The sequence below is a fragment of the Schistocerca nitens genome, chromosome 4 (assembly GCF_023898315.1).
Source record: "Schistocerca nitens isolate TAMUIC-IGC-003100 chromosome 4, iqSchNite1.1, whole genome shotgun sequence".
Classification (NCBI taxonomy): domain Eukaryota; kingdom Metazoa; phylum Arthropoda; class Insecta; order Orthoptera; family Acrididae; genus Schistocerca; species Schistocerca nitens.
Window position 1 is genome coordinate 673541853 of NC_064617.1, and position 26216 is coordinate 673568068.

Consider the following 26216-nt stretch of genomic DNA (forward strand, 5'->3'; position numbering starts at 1 on the left):
AAATACACAAGCAATGATCTGATGTGAACATGGCAGAAGCAGGCAGACAGAATAGACTGACAGCACTACAATTTGATGCCACTGGGGTATGATAAGACAGCGGAATATTTAATGGATTCGAAAAATTTAAAGAAAAAAGTGATTAGAGTGGATGGGATGGACAATATGGTTGGTAGCAAGAAGTACCTGAGGGAAGAGAGGTTTTACATCCATATCTACATCTATGTGATTACTCTGCTATTCACATTATAGTGCCTGGCAGAAGGTTCAGTGAACCACCTTCAAGCTGTCTCTCTACCATTCCACTCTCGAACGGTGTACGGGAAAAACGAGTACTTAAATTTTTCTGTGCGAACCCTGATTTCTCGTATTTTATCATGATGATCATTTCTCCCTATGGAGGTGGGTGCCAACAGAATGTTTTTGCAATTGGGGAAGAAAACAGGTGATTGAAATTTCATGAGAAGATCCCATCGCAATGAAAAATGCCTTTGTTTTAATGATTGCCAAAGCTGCCCTTCTTTGTACTTCTTTGATATCATCCGTCAGTCCCACCTGATGTGGGTCCCACATCGCACAACAATACTCCAGAATATGGCGGACAAGCATGGTGGAAGCAGTCTCTAGTAGACCTGTTGCACCTTCTAAGTGTTCTGCCAATGAATTGCTGTCTTTTGTTGGCTCTACCCATAAAATTATCTATGAGATCGTTCCAATTTAGGGTATTTGTAACTCTAATCCCTAAGTATTTAGTTGAATTGGCAGCCTTCAGATTTCTGTGACTTATTGCATAATCGAAATTTAGTGGATTGCTTTTAGTACTCATGTGAATAACTTCACACTTTTCTTTATTCAGGGCCAATTGCCACTTTTTGCACCATACAGATATCTAAATCATTTTGCAATTCGCTTTGGTCATCTGATGACTTTACGAGATGGTAAATGACAGCATCATCTGGAAACAATCTAAGACAGCTGCTGTGATTGTCTCCTATGTCATTAATATAGATCAGGAACAATAGAGGGCCTATAATACTTCCTTGGGGAATGCCGGATATTATTCCTGTTTAACTTGTCGACTTTCCATCTGTTACTACAAACTGTGGCTTTTCTGACAGGAAATCATGAATCCAGTCGCACAACTGAGGCGATATTCTAAAGGCATGCAGTTTGGTTAGAAGGCGCTTGTGAGGAACGGTGCCAAAAGCCTTCTGGAAATCTAAAAATATGGGAGCAAGTTGACATTCCCTGTTGATAGCTCTCAGTACTTTATGAGTAGAAAGAGCTAGTTGTGTTTCGCAAGAACGATATTTTCTGAATCTGTGCTGACTGTGTTTCAATAAATCGTTTTCTTCGAGGTGCTTCATAATGTACGAGTACAGTATATGTTCCAAAATGCTACTGCAAATCGACATTAGTGGTGTGGGCCTATAATTCAACAGATTACTCCTACTTCCCTTTTTTAATGTTGGTGTGATTTGAGCAATTTTCCAGTCTTTAGGTAACGGATCTTTCTGTGATCGAGTGGTTGTATATAATTTCTAAATATGGAGCTATTGTATCAGCATACTCTGAGAGGAACCTGACTGGTATACAATCTGGACCGGAGGCCCTACTTTTATAAGTGATTTGAGCTGCTTTGCAACAACAAGGATATCTATTTCTATGTTTCTCATCTTGGCAGTTGTTCTTGATTTGAATTCAGGAATATTTACTTTGTCTTCTTTGGTGAAGGAGTTGTGGAAAAACATGTTTAATAACTCTGCTTTAGTGGCACTGTCATCAGTGACTTCATCGTTGTTATTGCACAGTAAAGGTATTGACTGCTTCTTGCCACTGGTGTGCTTTATGTATGAACAGAATCTCTTTGGGTTTTCTGCCAGATTTTGAGACAGAGTTCTGTTGTGGAAATTATTGAAATCATCTCACATTGAAGTACACACTATATTTTGAACTTCTGCAAAACTTTGTCAGTCTTGGGGATTTTGCATTCTTTTAAATTTGGCATGCTTTTTTCACTGCTTCTGCAACAGTGATCTGACCTGTTTTGCGTACCATGGGAAATCAGTACCATCACTTATTAATTTATGTGGTATATATCTCACAATTGTTGTCGTTACTATCTCTCTGAAATCATTCCACAACTTTTCTATGATACCATGATCAAATTGAAAGGAGTGCAGACTGTCTCTTAAAAAGGCATTAAGAGCATTTTTATGAGCTTTTTTAAATCATATACTTTCCGTTTCTTTTTTATTGTTGTAGGAGTTACAATATTCAGCCTAGCAGCTACTGCCGTGTGGTCACTAATCCCAGTATTCACCATGATACTCACTATTTGTCCAGGATTATTTGTTGCTAAGAGGTCAAGTATGCTTTTTCAACCATTTATGCTTCAAGTGGGATCATGAACTAATTGCTCAAAATAATTTTCTGAGAAAGCATTCAGTACAATTTTGGATGACTTATTATGCCTGCCACTGGCTTTAAACTTATAATTTTTCGAGCATATTGAGAGTAGGTTAAAGTCACCACCAACTATAATTGTATGAGTGTTGTACCTATTTGAAATGAGACTCAAGTTTTCTTTGAACTGTTCAGCAACTATATCTTCTGATTTGGGGGTCGGTAAAATGACCAACTTAATAATTTAGTCCAATTGTCAAGTATAACCTCTACCCATACTACTTCGCAGGAATTGTCTACTTCAATTTCACTGCATGGCAAACAACTTCTAACAGCGATAAATACTCCACCACCAATGTATTTAATCTATCCTTTCTGAACACTGTTAGATGGTTAGAAAAATTTCTGCTGATCTCATTTCCGGCTTTAGCCAGCTTTCTGTATCTATAACTATTTGAGCATCAGTGCTTTCTATTAGGGCTTGGAGCTCTAGTTCTTTCCCAGCACAGCAATGACAATTTACAACTACAATACCGATCGTTTCTACAACTAACTTACTGTGTTTTACCTGCCCCTTTTAGACAGATGCCCTTTCTGTGGTTCCCTGAGGCCCCCTAACCTAAAAAAAAAAAAAAAAAAAAAAAAAACTTCCCAGTCCCTTCCATACAGTCCCTGCTACCCATGTAGCCGCTTGCTGAGAGTAATGGACTCCTGACCTATTAAGCGGAACCCATAAACCCATTACCCCCATGTGGCAAGTCAAGGAATCAGCAGACTACACGGTCACAGAACCACCTGAGCCTCTGATTCAGACCCTCCACTCGGCCCTGCACCAAAGGACCACAGTCAGTTCTATCAACAATGCTGCAGACGGTGAGTTCCATGTTAATCTCACAAGCAAGACTGCAGTTTTACCGTTTCTGCTAGCCGCCCAAAACCAGAGACTAGAGAGAATATCCTCCGATCCAAAGGAACATACGTCATTGGTACCGACCTGCAGTTGGCTGCACCATATACCCTTCATGGCATCCGGCAGCAGCCTTTCCACACTCGGAATGACTTCCCCCGGCATGCACACGAAATGTGCACTGGCTTCCTTCCCCTCCTTGGCAGCCATGTTCCTAAGGGGCCCCATTACATGCCTAATGTTGGAGCTCCCAAATACCAGCGAACCCACCCTCTGTGAACACCCAGACCTTGTAGGCCGAGAAGCTTCCTCTGGAACAGGGTGGACAACTGCTTCTGGCTCAGAGACATCGTCAGCCACAGATAATACCCGAAACCTGTTTGTCAAACGAACCAGGGAGGCCCTATGATTGGCCCCTTGGAAAGTTTTTTGCTGCCTGCCAGACTTTGGAATGATCTCCCACTTGACCACGGGTGAGGGGTCAACGTCAGTAGAGGCAGTACCCGGGGCGACCACAGCAGTGGACTGAACGGGGGGCACATGGGATGTGCTTGACGTCTCTCGCATCCCCGTATCCGATCCCCCACAGTGATGCCCCCTGGCAGCAGCCTCAAGCTATGTGATGGAAGCCAACACAGCCTGGAGCTGTGAGCGAAGTATTGCCAACTCAGCTTGCATCTGTACACAGTAATCACAGTTCCTATCCATTACTGCAGTCGCTCCCGTTTGAAGCCTAAAAATATACAACGAATGAACAGTGTACTTGGCTTATTAGCAGCAGGAATTCGAAGTGCTCTCTCACTAACAGTCTAAATGACACTGAGCTACACTAACCATAACAAACAAAACCCTGTACGGTCCGAGGGTCGATATCAATGGTGGTATGGTACACTACATTGTTATTAAAATAAAAGCTTGTGCATAGTAAGCACTTGAGCATGCAAGAAATTACAAAAATAATCTAGTAACTACACAGATATCTGTAAATAAATAAGTCGCTCCTGCTGGAAGCTTGTAAAAATGTACAACAAACTAATGGAGTATTCGCCTTCTTAGCACCAGGAACATGAGGTGCTCTGTCAATGACGGTCTTAATTAAGTTTCATCATGTAAAACTAAATTTCAAAAGCATGCCTAATTGTTTATTGATCCAAAGAGCTTCTGGGACTTTCAACCATCATACTTTTGCTTACTGCAGTTGATTTTTATTTATAATATAATATTAATGAACACTATTGTCGTTTTCAAATTGCAATTTGTTGTCAAAGAACTTCAAAAGAGCATAAATGTATTTTGGTCACTTACATACTTGTGTACAGGAAAACTTGAGAATTCACAATGCATATTAGCTTTGATATGTATGACTGTTAGTGACTGGTTGTAGAATTGTGTGAAAATATTGTTTCCTGTGATCTGAATGATTAGAAATCTGTCACACCAGCCAGCATTTTCATATGAACCATATGCACAGCACACATTTCTGTAATCAGTTGCTGACAAAAATGTGTAACATGATGTTACCAAATCAGATTTTTATCAACATTATTTAAATTTTTTCAGATACATCTTTGCAACTATTAAAAATGTATGGTTATTTTAAATCTAGTAAGGAAAGTTCTGGCAGAATGTAAATACCTTAAGAGCAAAGGAGATCACTCGCTGAATAGAAGAAGTGTTGAGTTGTCAAAAAACACATACACAGAGGTGCACAAGCGCACATGCATGCTCATGAACATGCATGAACCAGTGCCCCTACATCGTGCCAGCTGGAGACACAATGGCAAGATTGCACTTCAATGGCTAAACTAGGTTGTTGGAGTAGAGGTTGTGTCAGATGTGGTGGACAGCTAGAGAAGCAGGAGGCAAGAAGAAGCGTTAGGATAGTGTAGGTAGCAGCTTGGATTGAGGGATCAGGTTTGCTGGCTGGGAATATGGCAGGGAGGGGTGGAAGGTGTGTGGCCTAGGAATATGGTACACAGGTATATGAGCATGTGGGTTATGGTGCATGATGAAAGTGACTTGAGATGTGGATTGGAAGAGGGTGACATGACAAGAGGTCATTGGGGATAGGGCATAGGGGCAGTAGCTTCACAGTGATAACTGTTAACCTACTTCCCCACACTGCCTACCCAACAGTTTCCCATTCCTCTGCCCTATCACCCCATACCAGTCCATATCTCCAAGTTACCTCCATTATGTGCTGGTTACCCTCTGCTCTGGTACCCTTATATCACATGCCTAGCCCATGCACTTGCCACTCCTCCCTCCCACATTCCTCAGCAAACCTTCTGACACCCTCCAAGCTGCTAGCTACTCACCCCAACCCCTCTTCCTTCCTCCTGCCTCTCTCCCCTACCCACCCCACCTGACACAACCCTCACCTTACTCCAGTCCACCTGCTGAAATGCAGACGTAGCATTGAGTGTCAAGCCTGCACTATTTATGGCCACAGGTGTGTGTGTGTGTGTGTGTGTGTGTGTGTGTGTGTGTGTGACTGTCAACGACACAACACTTCTGCTGTTTTGTGATATGTCTCCTTTATTCCTAAAGTATTTATATTTATTTTAATACACACTTTCCATGTTTTCATTTAAAACATTGTTATCAGTATTTTTGTTGGGTTTTTGTTTACATCTAGAAATATTGTCTTCATGCACATTTTCCAGGTACTCCTGTGGTTGACACTGATGTTTTTGGACTAATTTCCTTTTGACTTATAGCAGTACACATTTGTTGATGTAAACCACAACAAAATACTGTATATCAACTATGTACACTAAAGCCACACAAATGAGGAATTTTGCCAATGCATATACTCAGAAATATATTGCCCTCAGAATATTGTAGAATATGTGAAAAGCTGTATCCTGCCCATTAAATTAAATGATAGTCAGTTTATAGAATATTAGTCAATAATTTAAGGAAAATTTGTCATTTCTTCACTCTTTATGTGCCTGGTGCTTGCAATTGTAATGTATGTTTCAACAAATTTTGAGATGCACATAATTTTATATTAATTGCAATAGTTTCAGATATTAAATATTTGATTTAGTGATTTTGTTTTCAATTGCTGAAGTGCAGAAGTAATTATCTTTAATGTTTGCAATAAATTAATGACTGAAATACAACAAGAACAAACATAATTTTCCCCATACATATTCTCTGTAACCATTTTCATTTATTGAAATCCAGGCACTATCCCACAGTCTTAAAACATGTCCAGCTTTAAGCATTTGCACCCTCTGTATTTGTTTTCACTTAGCACTTTTCTATTTGCAACAGTACATTGATGCTACTGTGGATACAAGATCACCACCATTGTTATTGGCTGTGAGTTTTTGGTCTACACATGTAATTCACAAAAGCTACATTTTTATTAGAAGTGCTGAACTCACCATTATTTAATTATTGTTTTCCAAAGCTTAGTATTCCCATTTTGTGGCTTGAATAACTAACTACATAATTATCTTGATGTTCAACAGACAGTACATTCACATTTAATAGTTTTACTAGAGTTTAGACTTAGTGCTATCATCCATATACACACATCAAAAAAAGTTTTGCATCACCTCTGTTCTGAGAGTTCCGGAACTTGTACAGAAAATTGGAATAGAGATCAACATAAACATCATTTCCACCCTTTTTATTGCTCATGAAAAGCACAGATTGCATATTGTACCACCATACAGTGAGACCTTCAGAGGTGGTGGTCTAGATTGCTGTACACACCGGTACCTCTAATACCCAGTAACTTGTTCTCTTGCATTGATGCATGCCTATATTCATCATGGCATACTATCCACAAGTTAATCATGGCACTGTTGGTCCAGATTGTCCCACTCCTCAACAGCGATTCGGCGTAGATCCCTCAGAGTGGTTGGTGGGTCACGTCGTCCATAAACAGCCCTTTTCAGTCTATCCCAGGCATATTCAAAAGGGTTCATGTCAGGAGAACATGCTGGCCACTCTAGTCAACTGATGTCATTGTCCTGAAGGAATTCATTCATAAGATGTGCATGATGGGGGTGCGAATTTTTGTCCATGAAGACGAATGCCTCACCAATATGCTGCTGATGTGGTTGCACTATTGGTTGGAAGATGGCATTCACGTATCCTACAGCCATTATGGCACCTTCTGTGACCACCAACAGTGTACGTCGGCCCCACATAATGCCACCCCAAACCATCAGGGAACCTCCACCTTGCTGCACTCACTGGACAGTGAGTCTAAGGCATTCAGCCTGACCAGGTTTCCTCCAAACATGTCTCCGATGATTGTGTGGTTGAAGGTGTATGCGGCACTCATTGGTGAAGAGTACATGATGCCAATCCTGAGTGGTCCATTCGGTGTGTTGTTGGACCCATCTGTACCACGCTGGACCTCGCTATGGACATCGGGTGTGAAGTTGCGCATCATGCAGTCTATTGTGTACAGTTTGAGTCATAACATGACATCCTGTGGCTGCACGAAAATCATTATTCAACATGGTGGCGTTGCTGTCAGGATTTCTCTGAGCTATAATCTGTAGGTAGCTGTCATCCACTGCAGTAGTAGCCCTTGGGTGGCCTGAGCTAATCATGTCATCGACAGTTCCTGCCTCTCTATATCTCCTCCATGTCGGAACAACATTGCTTTGGTTCACTCCGAGACACCTGTACACTTCCTTTGCTGAGAGCCCTTCCTGGCACAAAGTAACAATGCGGACATGATCAAACTGTGGTATTGACTGTCTAGGTGTGGTTGAACTACAGACAACACGAGCCATGTAACTCCTTTCTGGTAGAATGACTGGAACTGATCAGCTGTCGGACCCCCTGTGTCTAATAGGCGCTGTTGATTCATGGGTGTTTACATCTTTGGGTGGGTTTAGTGACATCTCTGAACAGTCAAAGGAACTGTGTCTGTGATACAGTATCCACAGTCAATGTCTATCTTCAGGAGTTCTGGGAACTGGGGTGATGCAAAACTTTTTTTGATGTATGTATACTTGGTTTCTTCTCATGAGAGGAATCATGTTGCCAAACAATACTTAGACATGTTGACATGCAATATTAATACATATGCTTCAACATTAATTTCTTTTGCACTCTATTAATGTACTTTTCATGGAATTAATTGTTAAGATACCTTTAGTAGGCCTACGCTGTGATACTGCCTTTATATAAATTCGTGATTGGTCAGATTTTATCATGTAGCTTTAGTTATATGCTTGTGTCTTTTTTTAAAAATTTCATCTGCTTGCAAATTTTACCCTAGAGACAGATAAGTTAAATGACATTTTATTTTAATAATGTGTATGTAAGAGTAACATATATTTCATTGATGTTACAAGAGATCTGTTTCAAAAGTACTGGTTCATCCATGGTACAGAATAAATAGGCCAGCCAGGAACTTTCTCATATCTGTGTGACTTTTGTGCTGGTGTTTGGAACAGCAACTTATAGAGACATTGTCACATAAAATGGGCAACATTGGTTTGGAGGATGATTAGCAGAGGGGTTTTTAATTTTGAAATCAGTAGACAGTTCAAATGGCTGCATATATTTAATCATTTCTGATTATTTAATATGATGAAACTCACAGTCCACGGGTAATTATTTTTGTAGCTATAATGATAATAGATGGAAACAGAGAATACATAGGAGCTTTAGCTGACTGGTGGATAAGTAATGGACATATATAACAGATCATAAAATTACATTAGGTTTCTAGCTATCAGTATTTTTCTTGATTATATGCACACTCTGATGCACACATTTGCAGTATAAGTGCTACTGTGGCTCTGGACATTTGTGTTTGGATGTATGCCTGTGGAAGTGTGTCTGTAAATTAGAAAAACTATGATGGTGGAAGGAAACACATAAAATTATTTATTCCATTCTGTTACAACTACCAGTTAAAGAAAGAGGATAATTCACTACAACTGTAATATTTATTACATGCTTAACTATGTAAATTGCTAATAATGCCAAATATTTATCACTGTTGTAGTAATGAAACAGATTGTGGACCAGCGTTGGGAAATGTGACACATGGATATTATTAACAAATGTAATAATTATCAAAGTCACAGTAAATTACTATTGAACTTCACCCAGCAGATATTTGAGAGTGGAATATGTTATTTTTTGTATTTTTTCCTGTAACACAGTGGTCACACATTTCTGTTCATTGTATCCTGTTATAAATGGTACCACAATAAACAGTCAAAATATGTAACATGAATTAGAAAGACTATACATATGCTGAGAATGTAACATAGACATTCTTAAATTTAATATTATATCTAAAATAAACAAGATGTCGCGTATTAGACTTCAGTTGTATGGAAGAAAATGCAATTTGGATAACAACATTTATTGTTTCAATTACCTGTTTGATTATGATAAACAAATTATCTTCAGATCTAATATTAGTACTGCAAAGTGCAGTTTGTAAGATGGTTGAGAGACTGTAATTTTTTAGTTGTTTTAATTAATGTAAGGAATTTGTAGAGAACAAAGTCTTTTTAATAATTTTACACTCATTTAGAGCAAAAAAGGCACATATTTATTTCTTCTGGTTATCCTGTGTCATATGCTATAGAGAAAGAATTATCTCCCTAGGCAAGAAACTGAGGTGAAATGAAAGGTTTTAGAAAGAGGCATCACCTAATATTGGTCTGTTTTAGTCTCTGTATCTGCACAGCTATTTTATTTTATGTGATGTTTATTTTATTTTGACCAGATGATCCAGTATCAGGTGGAGACGGGCTTCAGAAAAAGATGTCACGTGATTCTGATGGTGGTAAGTAAAAACTTATTTTCTCTAAGCATTTCCCATTTTGAAGTGTGTAACAAAGCTTATTTTTTAATCCTTTTCCAAATTCTACCTTTGTTTTAACCTGTATATGCAGGGATATTTCTTTGAGTTGTTGTAAACACATTGTGTTCACATGAAGATGTTGAAGTCTTCTCAGCATACTAAATGGTCAGTAATATTTTTGAGTTGCAGCTCGTGATTGTTTACTTCTAAGCATGATATTTCAACTAAGAACCTTTGAGTCTTCTTCAGGTGATTCAGTGAAGACTCTGTTTTGCACTATTTATTAGTACACAGTGTGCATTTTGTGCACGCATCAGAAATGTCATACCAAGGTTATCCACATTACCTGGCAATACAGGCACAGTCATCAATGGTGGAAGCATCAAACATAGCTGCCTGGAGGACTACCTCTTGGTGTGGCCTTTGTTGTATTTATTTATCTAAAATAGTACTGACTGCTATGGATACTGGAGATCTCAACTACATTGAAATTGTACACAGCTTTCACATAAGTGATTCCTTAACTTGATACATGAATTAGGTACCCATTATAATTCCAAATCTATTACTGTTCTAGCACTCTGTCTGTACATTTAAATGAACTACCACTGGATAGGAAATGGAACACAAAGCAGTAACATACCAAGTCTATATGTTCATTGCCTTAGTAGATGCTGTGGCATTGTATATTTGACTATAATGATATTTGAAACAGCAATGTATGCTTAATGGTTTTTATGTTCTCAGGCAGTTTGATAAAAACCTTTCAATTCTTGTCAAATTATGTTATCTTTGCTGAGAGTGTTTAGTGGAATTGACAGAATTTTGTGCATTATCATAATTCTTGCCTGTCATAATGTGACAATGTAAACAAGAGAAGTCAGTGGATTTCTTATACCATCTTAAAATTTAATTCATTGTAATACCCACTTCACAATAGAGTAGCATTTTTCTCTACATACATAAATGATCTGACAGGCAGAGTGAGTAGCAACCTGCATCTATTTGCTGATGATGCTGTGTTGTGTGGGAAGATGAGCTTGCGTGACTGTAGGAGGCTATAAGCTGACTTAGACAGAATTTCTAGTTGGTGTGATGATTGGCAGTTTGTTCTAAATGCAGAAAAATGTAAGTTAATTGAGATGAGTAGGAGAACAATCCTATACAGCATATTAGTGTGATGCTTAAAAGAAAATAATTGATTAGATATCCCGGCCTAATGTTGCAAAGCAATATGAAATGGAATGAGAACATAAGGATGGTAATAGAGAAGGCAAATGGTCGACTTCAGTTTATTCCAAGAATTTTAGGAAAGCGTAGCTCATGTATAAAGGAAACTGTGTATATACCGCTAATGTGATTCATTCTTAAGTATTGCTTGAGTGTTTGGGCCCTACGTCAGGTTGGATTATAGGAAGACATCTAAGAAATTCAGAGACATTCTGCTTGATTTTTAACTAGTAAGTTTGATCAACATGCAGGTACTATGGGCATGCTTCGTGGACTCAAATGGGAATCCCTGGAGGGAAGACAACACTCTTTTCATTAGGTGTAAGCGCAGAAATTTAGAGAACCAGCATTTGGAGCTGACTACAGAACAGTTCTCTTACCACCAGAGTACATTTCGTGTAAGGACCACAAAGACAAGATTAAAGAAATAAGCATTTGTACAGGGGCATAAACGCAGTTGTTTTTCCCTCACTCCATTTTTGAGTGTAACAAGAAAGCAAATTACTAGTACTGGTACAAGGTACCCACTGCCATGCAGCATACAATGGCTTGCAGAGTGTGTATGTAGATGTGGATATAGATGATGTGACTTACCGAACGAAAGCGCTGGCAGGTCGATAGACACACAAACAAACACAAACACACACACAAAATTCAAGCTTTTGCAACAAACTGTTGCCTCATCAGGAAAGAGGGGAAGGAGAGGGAAAGACGAAAGGATGTGGGTTGTAAGGGAGAGGGTAAGGAGTCATTCCAATCCCGGGAGCGGAAAGACTTACCTTAGGGGGAAAAAAGGACAGGTATACACTCACACACACACACATATCCATCCACACATATACAGACACAAGCAGACATATTTAAAGACAAAGAGTTTGGGCAGAGATGTCAGTCGAGGCGGAAGTGAAGAGGCAAAGATGATGTTGAATGACAGGTGAGATATGAGTGGCGGCAACTTGAAATTAACAGAGATTGAGGCCTGGTGGGTAACGGGAAGAGAGGATATATTGAAGAGCAAGTTCCCATCTCCGGAGTTCGGATCGGACGGTGTAACACTGTGCCAAGATGTGCTGGCCGTGCACCAAGGCATGTTTAGCCACAGGGTGATCCTCATTACCAACAAAAACTGTCTGCTTGTGTCCATTCATGCGAATGGACAGTTTGTTGCTGGTCATTCCCACATAGAATGCATCACAGTGTAGGCAGGTCAGTTGGTACCTGCATTATGACAGCTGCCACCCATTCCACATCAAACGGTCCCTTCCCTACAGCCTAGATCTTCGTGGCAAACGAATCTGCTCCAGTCCGGAATCCCTGAACCATTACACCAACAACCTGACAACAGCTTTCGCATCTCGCAACTACCCTCCCGACCTGGTACAGAAGCAAATAACCAGAGCCACTTCCTCATCCCCTCGAACCCAGAATCCCCCACAGAAGAACCACAAAAGTGCCCCACTTGTGACAGGATACTTTCCGGGACTGGACCAGACTCTGAATGTGGCTCTCCAGCAGGGATACGACTTCCTCAAATCCTGCCCTGAAATGAGATCCATCCTTCATGAAATCCTCCCCATTCCACCAAGAGTGTCTTTCCGCCGTCCACTTAACCTTCGTAACCTGTTAGTTCATCCCTATGAAATCCCCAAACCACCTTCCCTACCCTCTGGCTCCTATCCTTGTAACCGCCCCCGGTGTAAAACCTGTCCCATGCACCCTCCCACCACCACCTACTCCAGTCCTGTAACCCGGAAGGTGTACACGATCAAAGGCAGAGCCACATGTGAAAGCACCCACGTGATTTACCAACTGACCTGCCTACACTGTGATGCATTCTATGTGGGAATGACCAGCAACAAACTGTCCATTCGCATGAATGGACACAGGCAGACAGTGTTCGTTGGTAATGAGGATCACCCTGTGGCTAAACATGCCTTGGTGCACGGCCAGCACATCTTGGCACAGTGTTACACCGTCCGGGTTATCTGTATACTTCCCACCAACACCAACCTATCCGAACTCCGGAGATGGGAACTTGCTCTTCAATATATCCTCTCTTCCCGATACCCACCAGGCCTCAATCTCCACTAATTTCAAGTTGCTGCCACTCATACCTCACCTGTCATTCAACATCATCTTTGCCTCTTCACTTCTGCCTCGACTGACATCTCTGCCCAAACCCTTTGTCTTTAAATATGTCTGCTTGTGTCTGTATATGCGTGGATGGATATGTGTGTGTGTGCGAGTGTATACCGTATTTACTCGAATCTAAGCCGCACTTTTTTTCTGGTTTTTGTAATCCAAAAACCCGCCTGCGGCTTAGAATCGAGTGCAAAGCAAGCGGGAGTTCTGAAAAATGTTGGTAGGTGCCGCCACAACGAACTTCTGCTGTCGAATATATGTAGCTTTACACAGGCATGGTTTGTAGGCACAAAGGTAAATATTGGTGCCAAAACCTCTGCGTCAGTAAATAAATTTTTTTTTTTTAAAAAAAAGGTGGAAGACGGGCTTTTTTTCTCCGCCCCGAGTTTCGACCACTGCATTTTCATACATTATCCTACGAAGTAAATACAAACTCCGTATTGTTCATCTTCGTATGTAGCAGAATTTCAATGTACTACGAAAATCCGACTGGCAAGACAGTTAGGGATGTTTGTCAATATGGCCAACTCTACGTTCTGAAATTTTTCCTACCTGTGACAAGAGATGGTTGCTAATAGGAACTTTTATGAATTGTGAATCACATGCAGTATTCTCTTCACCATAAGAATAATACGAATATAAACATTTTGCCATGTTTTCTTTTGTGTTTGCTGCTATCTCATTTAAATCTTGCCTGCCTAATAAACTACGAAACTAGAGTGAGACAACAGCAAACGCGAAGAATATATGTATCGTGTCATGTTTATATTCGTATTAAGTGATACAATCAGAAATGAAGCACGGCAACTGACTAGATTTTCAAATCTAAGATGATTCTAATTTATGTGCAGAATTTGATGTACTAAAGAAGCGGCCGCAAAGATTTTCAAACGGAGAAAAATTTTAGCTAAACTCTCATTCAGAACATGTCCTATCATACGCAGTCTATTATTTAGTTCTTGTTGATCATTATCAAAGAAACAGCAGTGTAACTAACAACAAATAGCAGTCTCTTGCCATTGTTTCGCTAATGAGACGATTCCTCTCTCTTTTTTTTATTGTTAGCGGCAGTAGCGCGCACAAAAGCAAGCCATGCCGTGAGCGGCGACAGTCCTTAAACACGCACTATCAGAATGTGACAAATAATGCATGACACAGTACAGTAATGCATTTTCAGCTTAGAGTGACGTAAACACCTATAACAAAAGAAAACGGCACTTATCAGATCGAAGCAAAATAAGCAATAGATTCAAACCAGACGAAGCACGTGAAAAAGGAAGAGTACCCGTATAAATACGGACGGAGCGCCTGACGCATAGCAATGGCTACCTGGTAAAGCTTAACTGCTAAGCTTACAACTCAAACCAAACTACTGTAGCTGTATCGTCATTCATTCAACCTAAATTGTGTCTCATATTACAATGGACCAACTTTGTTTCGATTTGGAGGTGCGGCCTAAACCTCTTCTCTCCCCCTGAATTTCGAGTCTCAAATTTCAGGTGCGGCTTAGATTCGGGAATTTTTTTTCCCTTGATTTCGAGTCTCATTTTTCAGGTGCGGCTTAGATTCGAGTGCGGCTTATATTCGAGTAAATACGGTACCTGTCCTTTTTTCCCCTTAAGGTAAGTCTTTCCGCTCCCGGGATTGGAATGACTCCTTACCCTCTCCCTTAAAACCCACATCCTTTCATCTTTCCCTCTCCTTCCCCTCTTTCCTGATGAGGCAACAGTTTGTTGCGAAAGCTTGAATTTTGTGTGTGTGTTTGTGTTTGTTTGTGTGTCTATCGACCTGCCAGCACTTTCGTTCGGTAAGTCACATCATCTTTGTTTTTAGATATATTTTTCCCACGTGGAATGTTTCCCTCTGTTATATTGATGTGGATATAGATGTAGATAAAATGCATGGCTGTTCATAGTTCTTCATTGTTTTAGGCAGAAGGAAGAATTACAACTCTATTGAACATGCAGTGGTGCAGCTTGTAAGTCATGTAGCTGCAATGTGACAAGAGATGGTTTTTACTCATCTCAGTGTGCTCCACACATTCCACTGCCTGGTCTAGGATGACACTCACATCTCCTCAGCCAAGAATCACTAAAAAATAGTGCTACACTGCATGTGCCCACAGACTGCATCATATGTACTTTGCAGTAGCTGAAAATTATACATTTTAACCAACTCATTAGGGCCACTGCAACCACAGCCTTTCATAGTTGTGACTAAATTAGGCCCACACAGTACATCTCCTGGTTTCAAAATGTGCTCTTCGCATCCTGGTTGATTCTTGTGATGATGTCATATAACAGGCAAATCTCTTAATTGACCAATATTAACTCTGAAATGGAGTTGAAGTTTATTGCAAAAGTGTCATGTCTAAAATACTGGATGAACTTCAAATCTACATCTACATGGATACTCTACAAATCACAGTTAAGTGCCTGGCAGAGGGTTCATCGAACCACCTTCACAATAATTTTCTATTATTCCAATCTCAAACAGTGTGCAGAAAAAACGAGCACCTATATCTTTCTGTGCAAGCTCTGACTTCCCTTATTTTATTATGATGATCATTTATCCCTGTATAGGTCGGCATCAACAAAATATTTTTGCATTTGACGGAGAAAGTTGGTGATCAAAATTTTGTGACAATATTCCACTGCAACAAAAAAATGCCTTGGTTAAAAATGTCAACCCCAAATCCTGTATCATGTCAATTGCACTCTCTTCTGCACCGCCTCGCTCGGTGCCCAAACCATGCAGCAGTGCTCCAAAAGAGGACAGACAAGCATAGTGTAGGCAGTCTCTTTAGTAGACTGTTACATTTTGCAAGTGTTATGCCAGTAACATGCAGTCTTTGGTTTGCCTTCCCCACAACATTTTGATTGTATTCTTTCCAGTTTAAATTGTTCCTAATTATATTTCGTAGGTATTTAGTTGAATTAACGGCCTTTGGATTTGACAGATTTATCGCTTCATCTTTAGTCATCTTGTGGATAGACATAGAGATTCTCTGATATAATTACCAGCTGTTTTTACATTTTTCCTTTTGCTCAGTTTACATGACTCACTTCACTAGTGCAGAATATTATTTAACACTCTTATACATTCATAATTGCTCAAAAATTCAATACTCGTTTCACTCCATATACATTTTAATAATATATTAATTGTATATTGCTTTTATTTGTCGAAAATGCTGTGTTTTAAGGAAATTTATATGACAATTTAATATTTATACATAACTTTATCATATGAAGTTTCAGTGACAATGGTTCATGGAATCCAATAAAAATGAAATCACTGTCTGTCATATGATTTAATTTCTCACCACATGCTCATGTGCTGCAGTATGACATATGACAAAATGCATATCGAATAAACCACTCGCATTCAGCCCTATCCATATAGCATCTGCACTGGCACAAACTGTCTGTTAGATTGAACTACACATTGCTGCACTACACATACTCACACAGTATTACATAGTTTTCAAGTTGTCGCTAACTGCAAACTGTAGGTAGGTATAAAACACTTGCACATAGAGTGTTTATGAATCAGATAATTTGACTAAATATTGCATTCGGCAGATTGACAAGGAAACTGTCAATCAAATGCAAAAACTAAACATTAGATATAACTAAAGCATGGCAGCAAAATCCATATTTTTCCTCTAATGTTTTACCAATGTATTGTCTAAGATGTCTAGAATATTCCTGGAATTACAAGTTGAAGTAATTGTTCATCCTTCATCAAACATTGAGAACATTCTAGCACTGGTAAAAGATTACTTACTACTGTGGATGAATGGAGTTTGTATAAAATTAACTGTCTTAACATGTGGCTCGTATGTCATTGTCTTTTCTTGATGTCCTGTTAATGGTTGATTGGTGTTATGAATTAATTTTAAATTGCTTTTCACAGTGCCATCAAAGTAGAGTTTCAAGTTCATTTACATTTATTCTCATTTTTCTTTTGACAATGATCAGCTGTTATCACCAAGGCTATGGTGAGTCTAAATTACACAAACAATTGGCAATAACACGTTGTTCACACACAGTAAGTGTTTTTAAAGTACTGAATGTTAAACACTGACTGATTATATGAACATTACTCAATGACTTCCTAATGCAGAATAACTAATTATAGATATTTTATTGCATTGGACGTAGACTGCGCCTCTTTAAACGTGTGTGTAATACTGTTTTCACAAAATTATAAAATGTTGAGTTATTCCATTCTTAAAGTAATGTAAGACAATAAAAAGTAGAAGATATGTACAGCACTCAGAGAAAAATATGGAAACACCACAAGAAATGCATGCTTCAACATAAATGCAGATGCTAGCCAAGCCTGCAGGTTGCACTGGTGTATTTTACCACCTATTGCCCCTATGCAAGACTCAAATAAGTTGCAAGTGTCAGTCATAATCCAAAAAACAGTGTTCTGTGTAGATGTGAGTGTATTATGTCAGAGTGAAGTGAATTTGAAATTGGGAAAATTGTTGGTGCTCGTATGATGGGTGGTTTCATAACCGAGGTGCTTGGTGTTTCAGGAGACACCCTGTCAAAAATTTACACCACATTGCAGGAAAAATGGAAAAACATCACCCACTAAGGTGCAATGCAGCAAAAGTGTTTGTTGAGTGATCCTAACAGATGGTGATTGAAGAGAACTGTGACAAGAAATAAGGAGACACCAGCTGAAAAAATCACTGCAGAACTAAATGTTGCACTCGTGAAATATTAAAACAACACACAGGGAGCACGAAAAGCAGGGAATTGCAGAGTGATCTAGTGTTCCAAAACCATTTATCAGTGATGCAAATACCTGTAATAGGAAAACCTGGTGCTTAAACAATAAAATCTGGACTACGGAGCAGTGGAAGAAAGTGATTTGGTTGGATGATTCTTGTTGTATACTGTTTATAACTTTTGGCTCAGTTTATGTCCCAAGAATGAAATGTGGTGGAGGTTCAGTGAAGATTTGGCCAGCCAACTTGTGGTATTGCATGGGCCCCATAGGTACTCTGCTATATCATATTACTGTCAAGGAATATGTGACTGTTTTGGCTGATTAGATTCGTCCCTTGGTACACAGTTTGTCCACCAATGATGATAATGTGTTACAAGTTGACAGAACCCCAGTTCACACAGCTCGCATCACCCAGGACTGGTTTTTTGAATATGAGGATGAATTGTTGCATGTCTCCTAGCCACCACAGTCACCAGATCTCAATATTATTGAGCCTTTGTGGTGTACTTTGCAGATTGCTGTCCACTTCCATCATTGTTACCTGAATACATGACCCATTTTGAGATGTCCAGAAGCTGTTTTGAATGGCAATAGTTACCATACACCATATTAGGCATGGTAGTTCATTGTGTTTTTGGCGTTTTCATATTTTTGCCCACCTTCTATGAAGTAATTTCTACTAACAGTTGGTTAAATGTCATCAAAATGCTATAAATAATAGGTTCTATTTTATATTGCACAAGTTAGGGGGTGCTATAAATTATAGCTTCTATTGCATATTGATTAAGTTTGGGTGTGCTCTGTGATTCAAAACAGCACCCCAGGATTCTCAAATTGTCTAACTGAAGGATGAGGGCTGTTGAAAAAGTAAGTTCTGTCTGGTGTATGGAGTACTGGGGATACATCAGCAGTATCAACGTAGCTGTGTCACCCAGCTTGGTATGAATCTGACAGTGCAGCGGAAAAGTTATTGAACTGTTATTTGTGCTGTAAGCACAAATCAAAATGCCCATTATTATTGAAAGTACAGTTGCCTATGAATTTTGTGCTGTCATTATTTTCTGTTCATAAAAAACCTGAAAACTATAAACATTCATAGTGAATTTCACGTAGTATATGGGAAGCACATTATGAGTGAAATTGCCATAAGGAAATGGTGCCATTTGTTTTGGGAAGATTAGGTGAATTTACTTTACGATGAAAGAAGTGGTTGCCATCTGTTGTAAAAATTTTACGGACAGGGTTGTATGCTAAAATTCAAATTTTGTGTATGATGTGTCGCAAAGCATCTGACTGATGACCACAATATGAAGAAGGTGGGAGCTGCATCAGTGTCTTTGATGTGGTGCAGTAGACAAGGAGATGAAGTTCCTGACTCACATTGTGACAGTGGATGAAACATGGGTAGCATACATCAGTGTGGAGACAAGAAAACCAATCAGTGGAGTGGTGACACACATGTCTAGGTATTCAAATGAGTTGTCATTTCTGTTTTCTGAGTAATATTGTGCATAAAATGGAATGAACAACCATTAATTCTGATAAAACCTGAGAGATCACAAGGTCAATCTTTCAATGGTGTGTGTCAGTTGCTGGAATGCACAAACCCATCATTTCTATCTATTGCCGTGATGTCCCTAAAGGCACCATTATTTGCTGTATGTTTCAACTGCCGACAGTTTATAAACTCCTAACCTCCAGCATTTGCCTCCCATTGAAACGGGGTTTCCCAAAAGGTATAATGTGTCTCACTGGCTCAGTTACAGTTTCAATGAAAGACAGTAACTCAAAATTTTTGGATAGGGGGATGGATGTAATAGTCTGAGTTCTCTCTGGTTCCCATCTCCTCTGTGAATAAGCCTGCAAGGTGGTGCAGTGGTTATCACACTGGACCTGCTTCCAGTCATGCAGATCTAGGTTTCTGTTGATCCCTAAATCACTCCCGACAAATGCTGGGATCGTTCCTTTGAAATGGTAAGGCTGACTTCTGTCTCCATTCTTGACAAATTCTGAGCTTGTTCTTCATCTCTGATGATATCCATGTCAGTGACTAATTAAATGCCAATCTTCCTTTTTCCCCCTTGTACAGGAACTCTAGACCTACCACAGACATGCCACTCATAATCAGGTGGATGAGTGGAGACATACCCTGTACTTCCTGTAGTGGATGTAGTCTCCACCAGAAAGGATAGTCCTTGAGATACCTTTGGTATGTCTTGTACATCTCTTGGTGGTATTCCTTAACACACCTGTCTGCAGCAATTTAAAATCATATGACAGCATTCAGGGCAATTTCCAACTGCTTGCACACAGCAATTACTAATTCCAGTGCCCGAGAACAGCATTCATAGTGTCTGTATTGTGGCTGGTGCAATGTTGTACAGAACAGTAAACAAGCATCCATTATCCCTGGGAGAAAAGCGAGGCAGCTTTGCAGCAATGTGAGAATCATGCTGACTGTCTTTTATAACTGGATTGGTGTGGTCCATCATGAGTTCACCCCAGAAGTTACTTATGTCAATAAGGAGTACTACAAAGTACCAAGAGGTTTTCATCACCTTCTTGAAGCAGTTAGACACAAACAGCGAGTCTTGTGTTCTGCTCATCATTCTCAATTAATTCAGAACTTTTTGCCACAAACAAAACATGACTGCGGTTTGTCAGTTACCCTATTCCCCTTACCTGGCACAAAGTGACTTCTGGCTTTTCCCTAAACTGTAAAAAGAATGGAAGGGACCAGATTTCAGAACAGGGAAGACATTATACAGAATTCGATGGAGCAGCTGTGCACCATACCAAAAGAAGCTTTCAAGCTTTCCAGCGAGCTTCTAGCAGTGGCAGAAGCATTGAAAGAGATGTGTAGAAGCTGACTAGGACTACTCTGAAAGTGACTAGCATCAAAAAATTGTATTTCAATAAAGGCTGATTTCATAAATAAAAGTCAGATAAATTTGAACAGGTATCGTGTAACATGACACTCTCATGAATTTTGATACAATTAACATCAAAAATATGTTTAAATTTTACATGACGTTCTAGGATCTTTGTTTTCTAAGCAAATTTGTTGGACACATGTGATTTTATTCAGACACAAAGAAAATACTGAAAGTCAGCTTAATACATACACTAATGGAAAAATTACTACAACAAAAAAATAATTAATGAGAGCAGGAATACATTTTTCTAGGTTACATATTTCAGTGATTAACATTGAAAGATTATAGATTAATATAAATGTGAGATAAGCCATTGAAAATGTGAAATGCTGATACATTAATAGCTGGTGTTGCCACCTGAGTGTTGCATGCAAACATGCATGCATTTGTTGTCCAGGTGCCAGATGTCAGTTTTTGGGATGGAGTTTCATGCCTGCTGTTGCTCATAGTCAGTCTATACAGGGATGGTCAGTGCCGTTTGTGGATGACACTGGAGTTGTCATCTGATAAAGACCCATATGTGCTCAACTGGAGACAGACCTACTGTCGGAGCAGGCCAAGACAACATATCGACACTCTGTAGAGCATGTTGGGTTACAACATCAGTGTGTGGGTGAGCATTGTCCTGCTAGAAAACACCTTCTGAAAAGCTGTTCATGAATGACAGCACAACAGGTCAAATCACCAGACTGATGTACAAATTTGCAGTCAGGGTACATGAGATAACCATGAGAGTGTTGCTATTGTGTTACAAAATCGCAACCCTGACCATAACTCCAGATGTAAGTCCAGTGTGTCAAGCACGCAGACTTGTTGGTTGCAGGCCCTTAACTGGCCTCCTTCTAAACAACACATGGCCACCATTGACAGAGAGACAGAACCAGCTTTCATCTGAAAACACAACAGACCTCCGCCGTGCCCCCAATGAGCTCTTGCTTGTCATCACTGACATCGCAGATGGTGATGGTTTGGGGTCTGTGGAATGCACACTATAGGGCATCTGACTTGGTACTGTCCTTAAAGTAACCTATTTGTAACAGTTTGTTGCGTCACTGTGGTGCCAACTGCTGCCCAAATTGTTGCTGCAGATGCCGTACGATCCACCAGAGACTTATGCCAAACATGATGATCTTCACTCTCGGTAGTGCCACATGGCCATCCAGAGCACGGCCTTCTTGTAACCGAACATTCTCATGACATCAGCTGCCAGCAGTTATGTACAGTTGCTACATTACTGCCAAAGCTATCTGCAATATCACAGAAGGAATATCCAGCTTCTCATACCCCTATTACATGAACTCATTCAAACTCAGTGAGGTGCTGATAATGTTGTCTATGTTGCCTGAAAGGCATTCTTGACTAACAGCAACTCACAATGTCCAGTCTCAAAAGTAACTAAAGCTTATGACCATTACAGCATGTATTTAAAGCAAACCTGATTTGCATCCTAACAGTGGTGCTACTAATGCAAGTCTTTCTTGATTGGTGTGAAATTATCTTTCAGATGTAGAAACATGGCTGCTAACTTCCGTTTATGTTGCACAACTCCTTCTTGGTGTTTTGATTTTTTTCCATCGTTGTATATGTATATAAATAAACATGTAACTCCCATGGATTTTACATTTAACTGATTTCATGTCACCTTCTACACTAGCATGCTGAAGATGAGCCCTGTATCGTCAGTGAATCCCACTAAAACCAGTGGGAATTGTGGGACACAACAAATCACCCACCCACTTGAGGTGGATAACAAAAGCTCATTTTTTCCTGCATTACACATAGAAATCTCTCTCATTTTGTTGACCTGTAGACTTGATTGCCAGTGTACTTTCTTTCAGTACTGTCTACTGCACAGTCTTCTGGGGCATTGAAAATACGGTCAAGAAAACATTTGTTCTAAGATTTTTGTGTTACATTGACAACATTGCATAAGCCTCTTCATGGACATGCCAATATATATACTTTCTGGTGATGTTTTTGGTTAATATCAAGAGCAAATTTCTGAATAAGTGCAAACAACAACCACAATACTAAAAGTAACAATACAAACATATAGCCTATTCACCCCTATCTAGGTGCTTAATTGACAATATTTTCGTGGACAGAGCAGGAGCAGCTCTGTATCACTGTAAAGCAAATAGTCAGTGGACTGTCAGATCATGATGGTGAACTGCTTACAGTAAATGACATTAAGCTGTGTCATAAAACTAAGCATTCCTTTAAATCTTACAGGCCAGGAAATACTGATAGGCTAGAAGTCTTCAGATTTTTCTTGCAGCAGATTGACTGGAGCCCTGTATGTATGGAAAAGAATGTTAATGATGAATTTGTACTGTAATATTTTTAAAAGAGTTATAAAAAATCTTAAACTATGTACATCACATCTGAAACTGACAACTCACATAACAAAGCAGACACCATTTGGCTAGCTATAAAAAGGTGAGAGTGGGAAAACCTGGAATATATGTCTGATATAGAAATTTCTCATAGTGGAAACATAGTAAAAAAAATTGGAGAGGAAATTGCTGATATCTTCAGTAGACATTTCTTAACAGCTGCTGAGAAAATTGGCTGTAAAGGCTCAATGAGTGATCCATTAGCACGTCTGCATAAAGCTGGTAGTGCCACAGCTGTTCAGATGCATGTAATTCCTTTCATAATTAGTGAGATCAAACAGATAAATGAAAAACATGACAGCAAAAATTTCTTGTGGGGCTGATAATATTTCGACAGTGCTATATAGATTAAAATATGCTGTGTGAAATCACTTTTCAAAACAGGTGGAAAAAAAAATACTGATATATCAAACTACTGCCCCATAACCCCGCTAACAAATTTCTCCAAGGTCCTAGAGAAATGGATGTTCAGTGGAACTGTTGATCACCTCAACAGCCATAACATTCTTTCTCAATGTCAGTTTGGTTTCGGCCAAGGCCTATCAATTGATGATGCTGTTTTCTCCTTCACTTATCAATTTCTGATATCTTTTAACAGCAAATTGGCACCAATTGGAATCCTATGTGACCTATCCTAGACTTAAGACTGTGTCAACCATGATATGCTGTTAAGAAAAACAGACTTTCATGGGTTAAGTGGAATAATGAGGACATTGATTAGGTCTTATCTTACAGCTATGAAACAGAGGATAACAATTACTGACAGTAATGGATCCCAACTTCATAACAAAGGGGCTCAGTCAGCAGTGGAGCTCCACAAGGCTTGCTGCAGGGCCCCTTACTGTTTCCTTTATTTATACATGACTTCCCACACTGTACCACTTCAGTGAGCTAGTTCTCCCTCTTTGCTGACGATATTTCTCTCTTAATAGATAAAACAGCAGGGAAAAACCTAAAACCCCCTGCTAATGATGCTTTTATTGATTTTCACAAATACTTTAACAGTAATGGACTCGCCTTCAATGTTAATAAAACTCATTATATACAATTTCATTTGACACAGAAAGAACAAGTGGGTAGAAATAAAAAGTGTAATGGACAATGTATACAAAAAGTGGACTCTGCTAAGTGTACCTTTACAGAAAATTAAATTTGCCCAACCACATCCTAGATCTGGAAGAAAAAAAAGATACGTTCTGCAGCTTTTGCTTTACATGTAATTGTATCATCTGCACATGAGGATGCCGTTAGAGCTGCTTACTTTTGGTATTTCCATGCATTGTTGTCTTATGGCGTCATCTTTTGGGGTAACAAGCCAATGGCAAAAAAACTTCCATTGCTCAGAAGAGAGCTGTATGCATCATAAATGCTGTGCATCAAAGACACTTATGCAGGAAGCTGTTCCAGAAAAGCCAAGTTCTCATAACAACATATCTGTATATCTTCTCCCATGTATGTTTCATTAATAACAATCACTCTCTTTTCAGAACAAATAGTGAATATCATAGGTGCAGTTCAAGGACAAAAGAGGACTTAACATATTTAATGTCTGCTTGTGACTGTATATGTGTGGATGGATATGTGTGTGCGAGTGCTTACCTGTCCTTTTCTCCCCCTAAGGTAAGTCTTTCCGCTCCCGGGATTGGAATGACTCCTTACCCTCTCCCTTAAAACCCACATCCTTTTGTCTTTCCCTCTCCTTCCCTCTTTCCTGATGAGGCAACAGTTTGTTGCGAAAGCTTGAATTTTGTGTGTATGTTTGTGTGTGTCTATCGACCTGCCAGCGCTTTCGTTCGGTAAGTCACATCATCATTGTTTTTAGATATACACTCCTGGAAATGGAAAAAAGAACACATTGACACCGGTGTGTCAGACCCACCATACTTGCTCCGGACACTGCGAGAGGGCTGTACAAGCAATGATCACACGCACTGCACAGCGGACACACCAGGAACCGCGGTGTTGGCCGTCGAATGGCGCTAGCTGCGCAGCATTTGTGCACCGCCGCCGTAAGTGTCGGCCAGTTTGCCGTGGCATACGGAGCTCCATCGTAGTCTTTAACACTGGTAGCATGCCGCGACAGCGTGGACGTGAACCGTATGTGCAGTTGACGGACTTTGAGCGAGGGCGTATAGTGGGCATGCGGGAGGCCGGGTGGACGTACCGCCGAATTGCTCAACACGTGGGGCGTGAGGTCTCCACAGTACATCGATGTTGTCGCCAGTGGTCGGCGGAAGGTGCACGTGCCCGTCGACCTGGGACCGGACCGCAGCGACGCACGGATGCACGCCAAGACCGTAGGATCCTACGCAGTGCCGTAGGGGACCGCACCGCCACTTCCCAGCAAATTAGGGACACTGTTGCTCCTGGGGTATCGGCGAGGACCATTCGCAACCGTCTCCATGAAGCTGGGCTACGGTCCCGCACACCGTTAGGCCGTCTTCCGCTCATGCCCCAACATCGTGCAGCCCTCCTCCAGTGGCGTCGCGACAGGCGTGAATGGAGGGACGAATGGAGACGTGTCGTCTTCAGCAATGAGAGTCGCTTCTGCCTTGGTGCCAATGATGGTGGTATGCGTGTTTGGCGCCGTGCAGGTGAGCGCCACAATCAGGACTGCATACGACCGAGGCACACAGGGCCAACAC

The 26216-nt window shown here is 40.1% G+C and overlaps 1 protein-coding gene across 1 annotated transcript in view; it reads left to right on the forward strand.

The window, feature by feature from the left end:
* The window catches only part of LOC126252497 (probable Na(+)/H(+) antiporter nhx-9), a 665019-nt gene that overhangs the window by 605019 nt on the left and 33784 nt on the right, over nucleotides 1-26216 (forward strand). The window contains exon 13 of the mRNA XM_049953392.1: nucleotides 10041-10100. Coding sequence (XP_049809349.1) covers nucleotides 10041-10100 — 60 coding nt within the window. The remainder of the gene's footprint in view (nucleotides 1-10040; nucleotides 10101-26216) is intronic.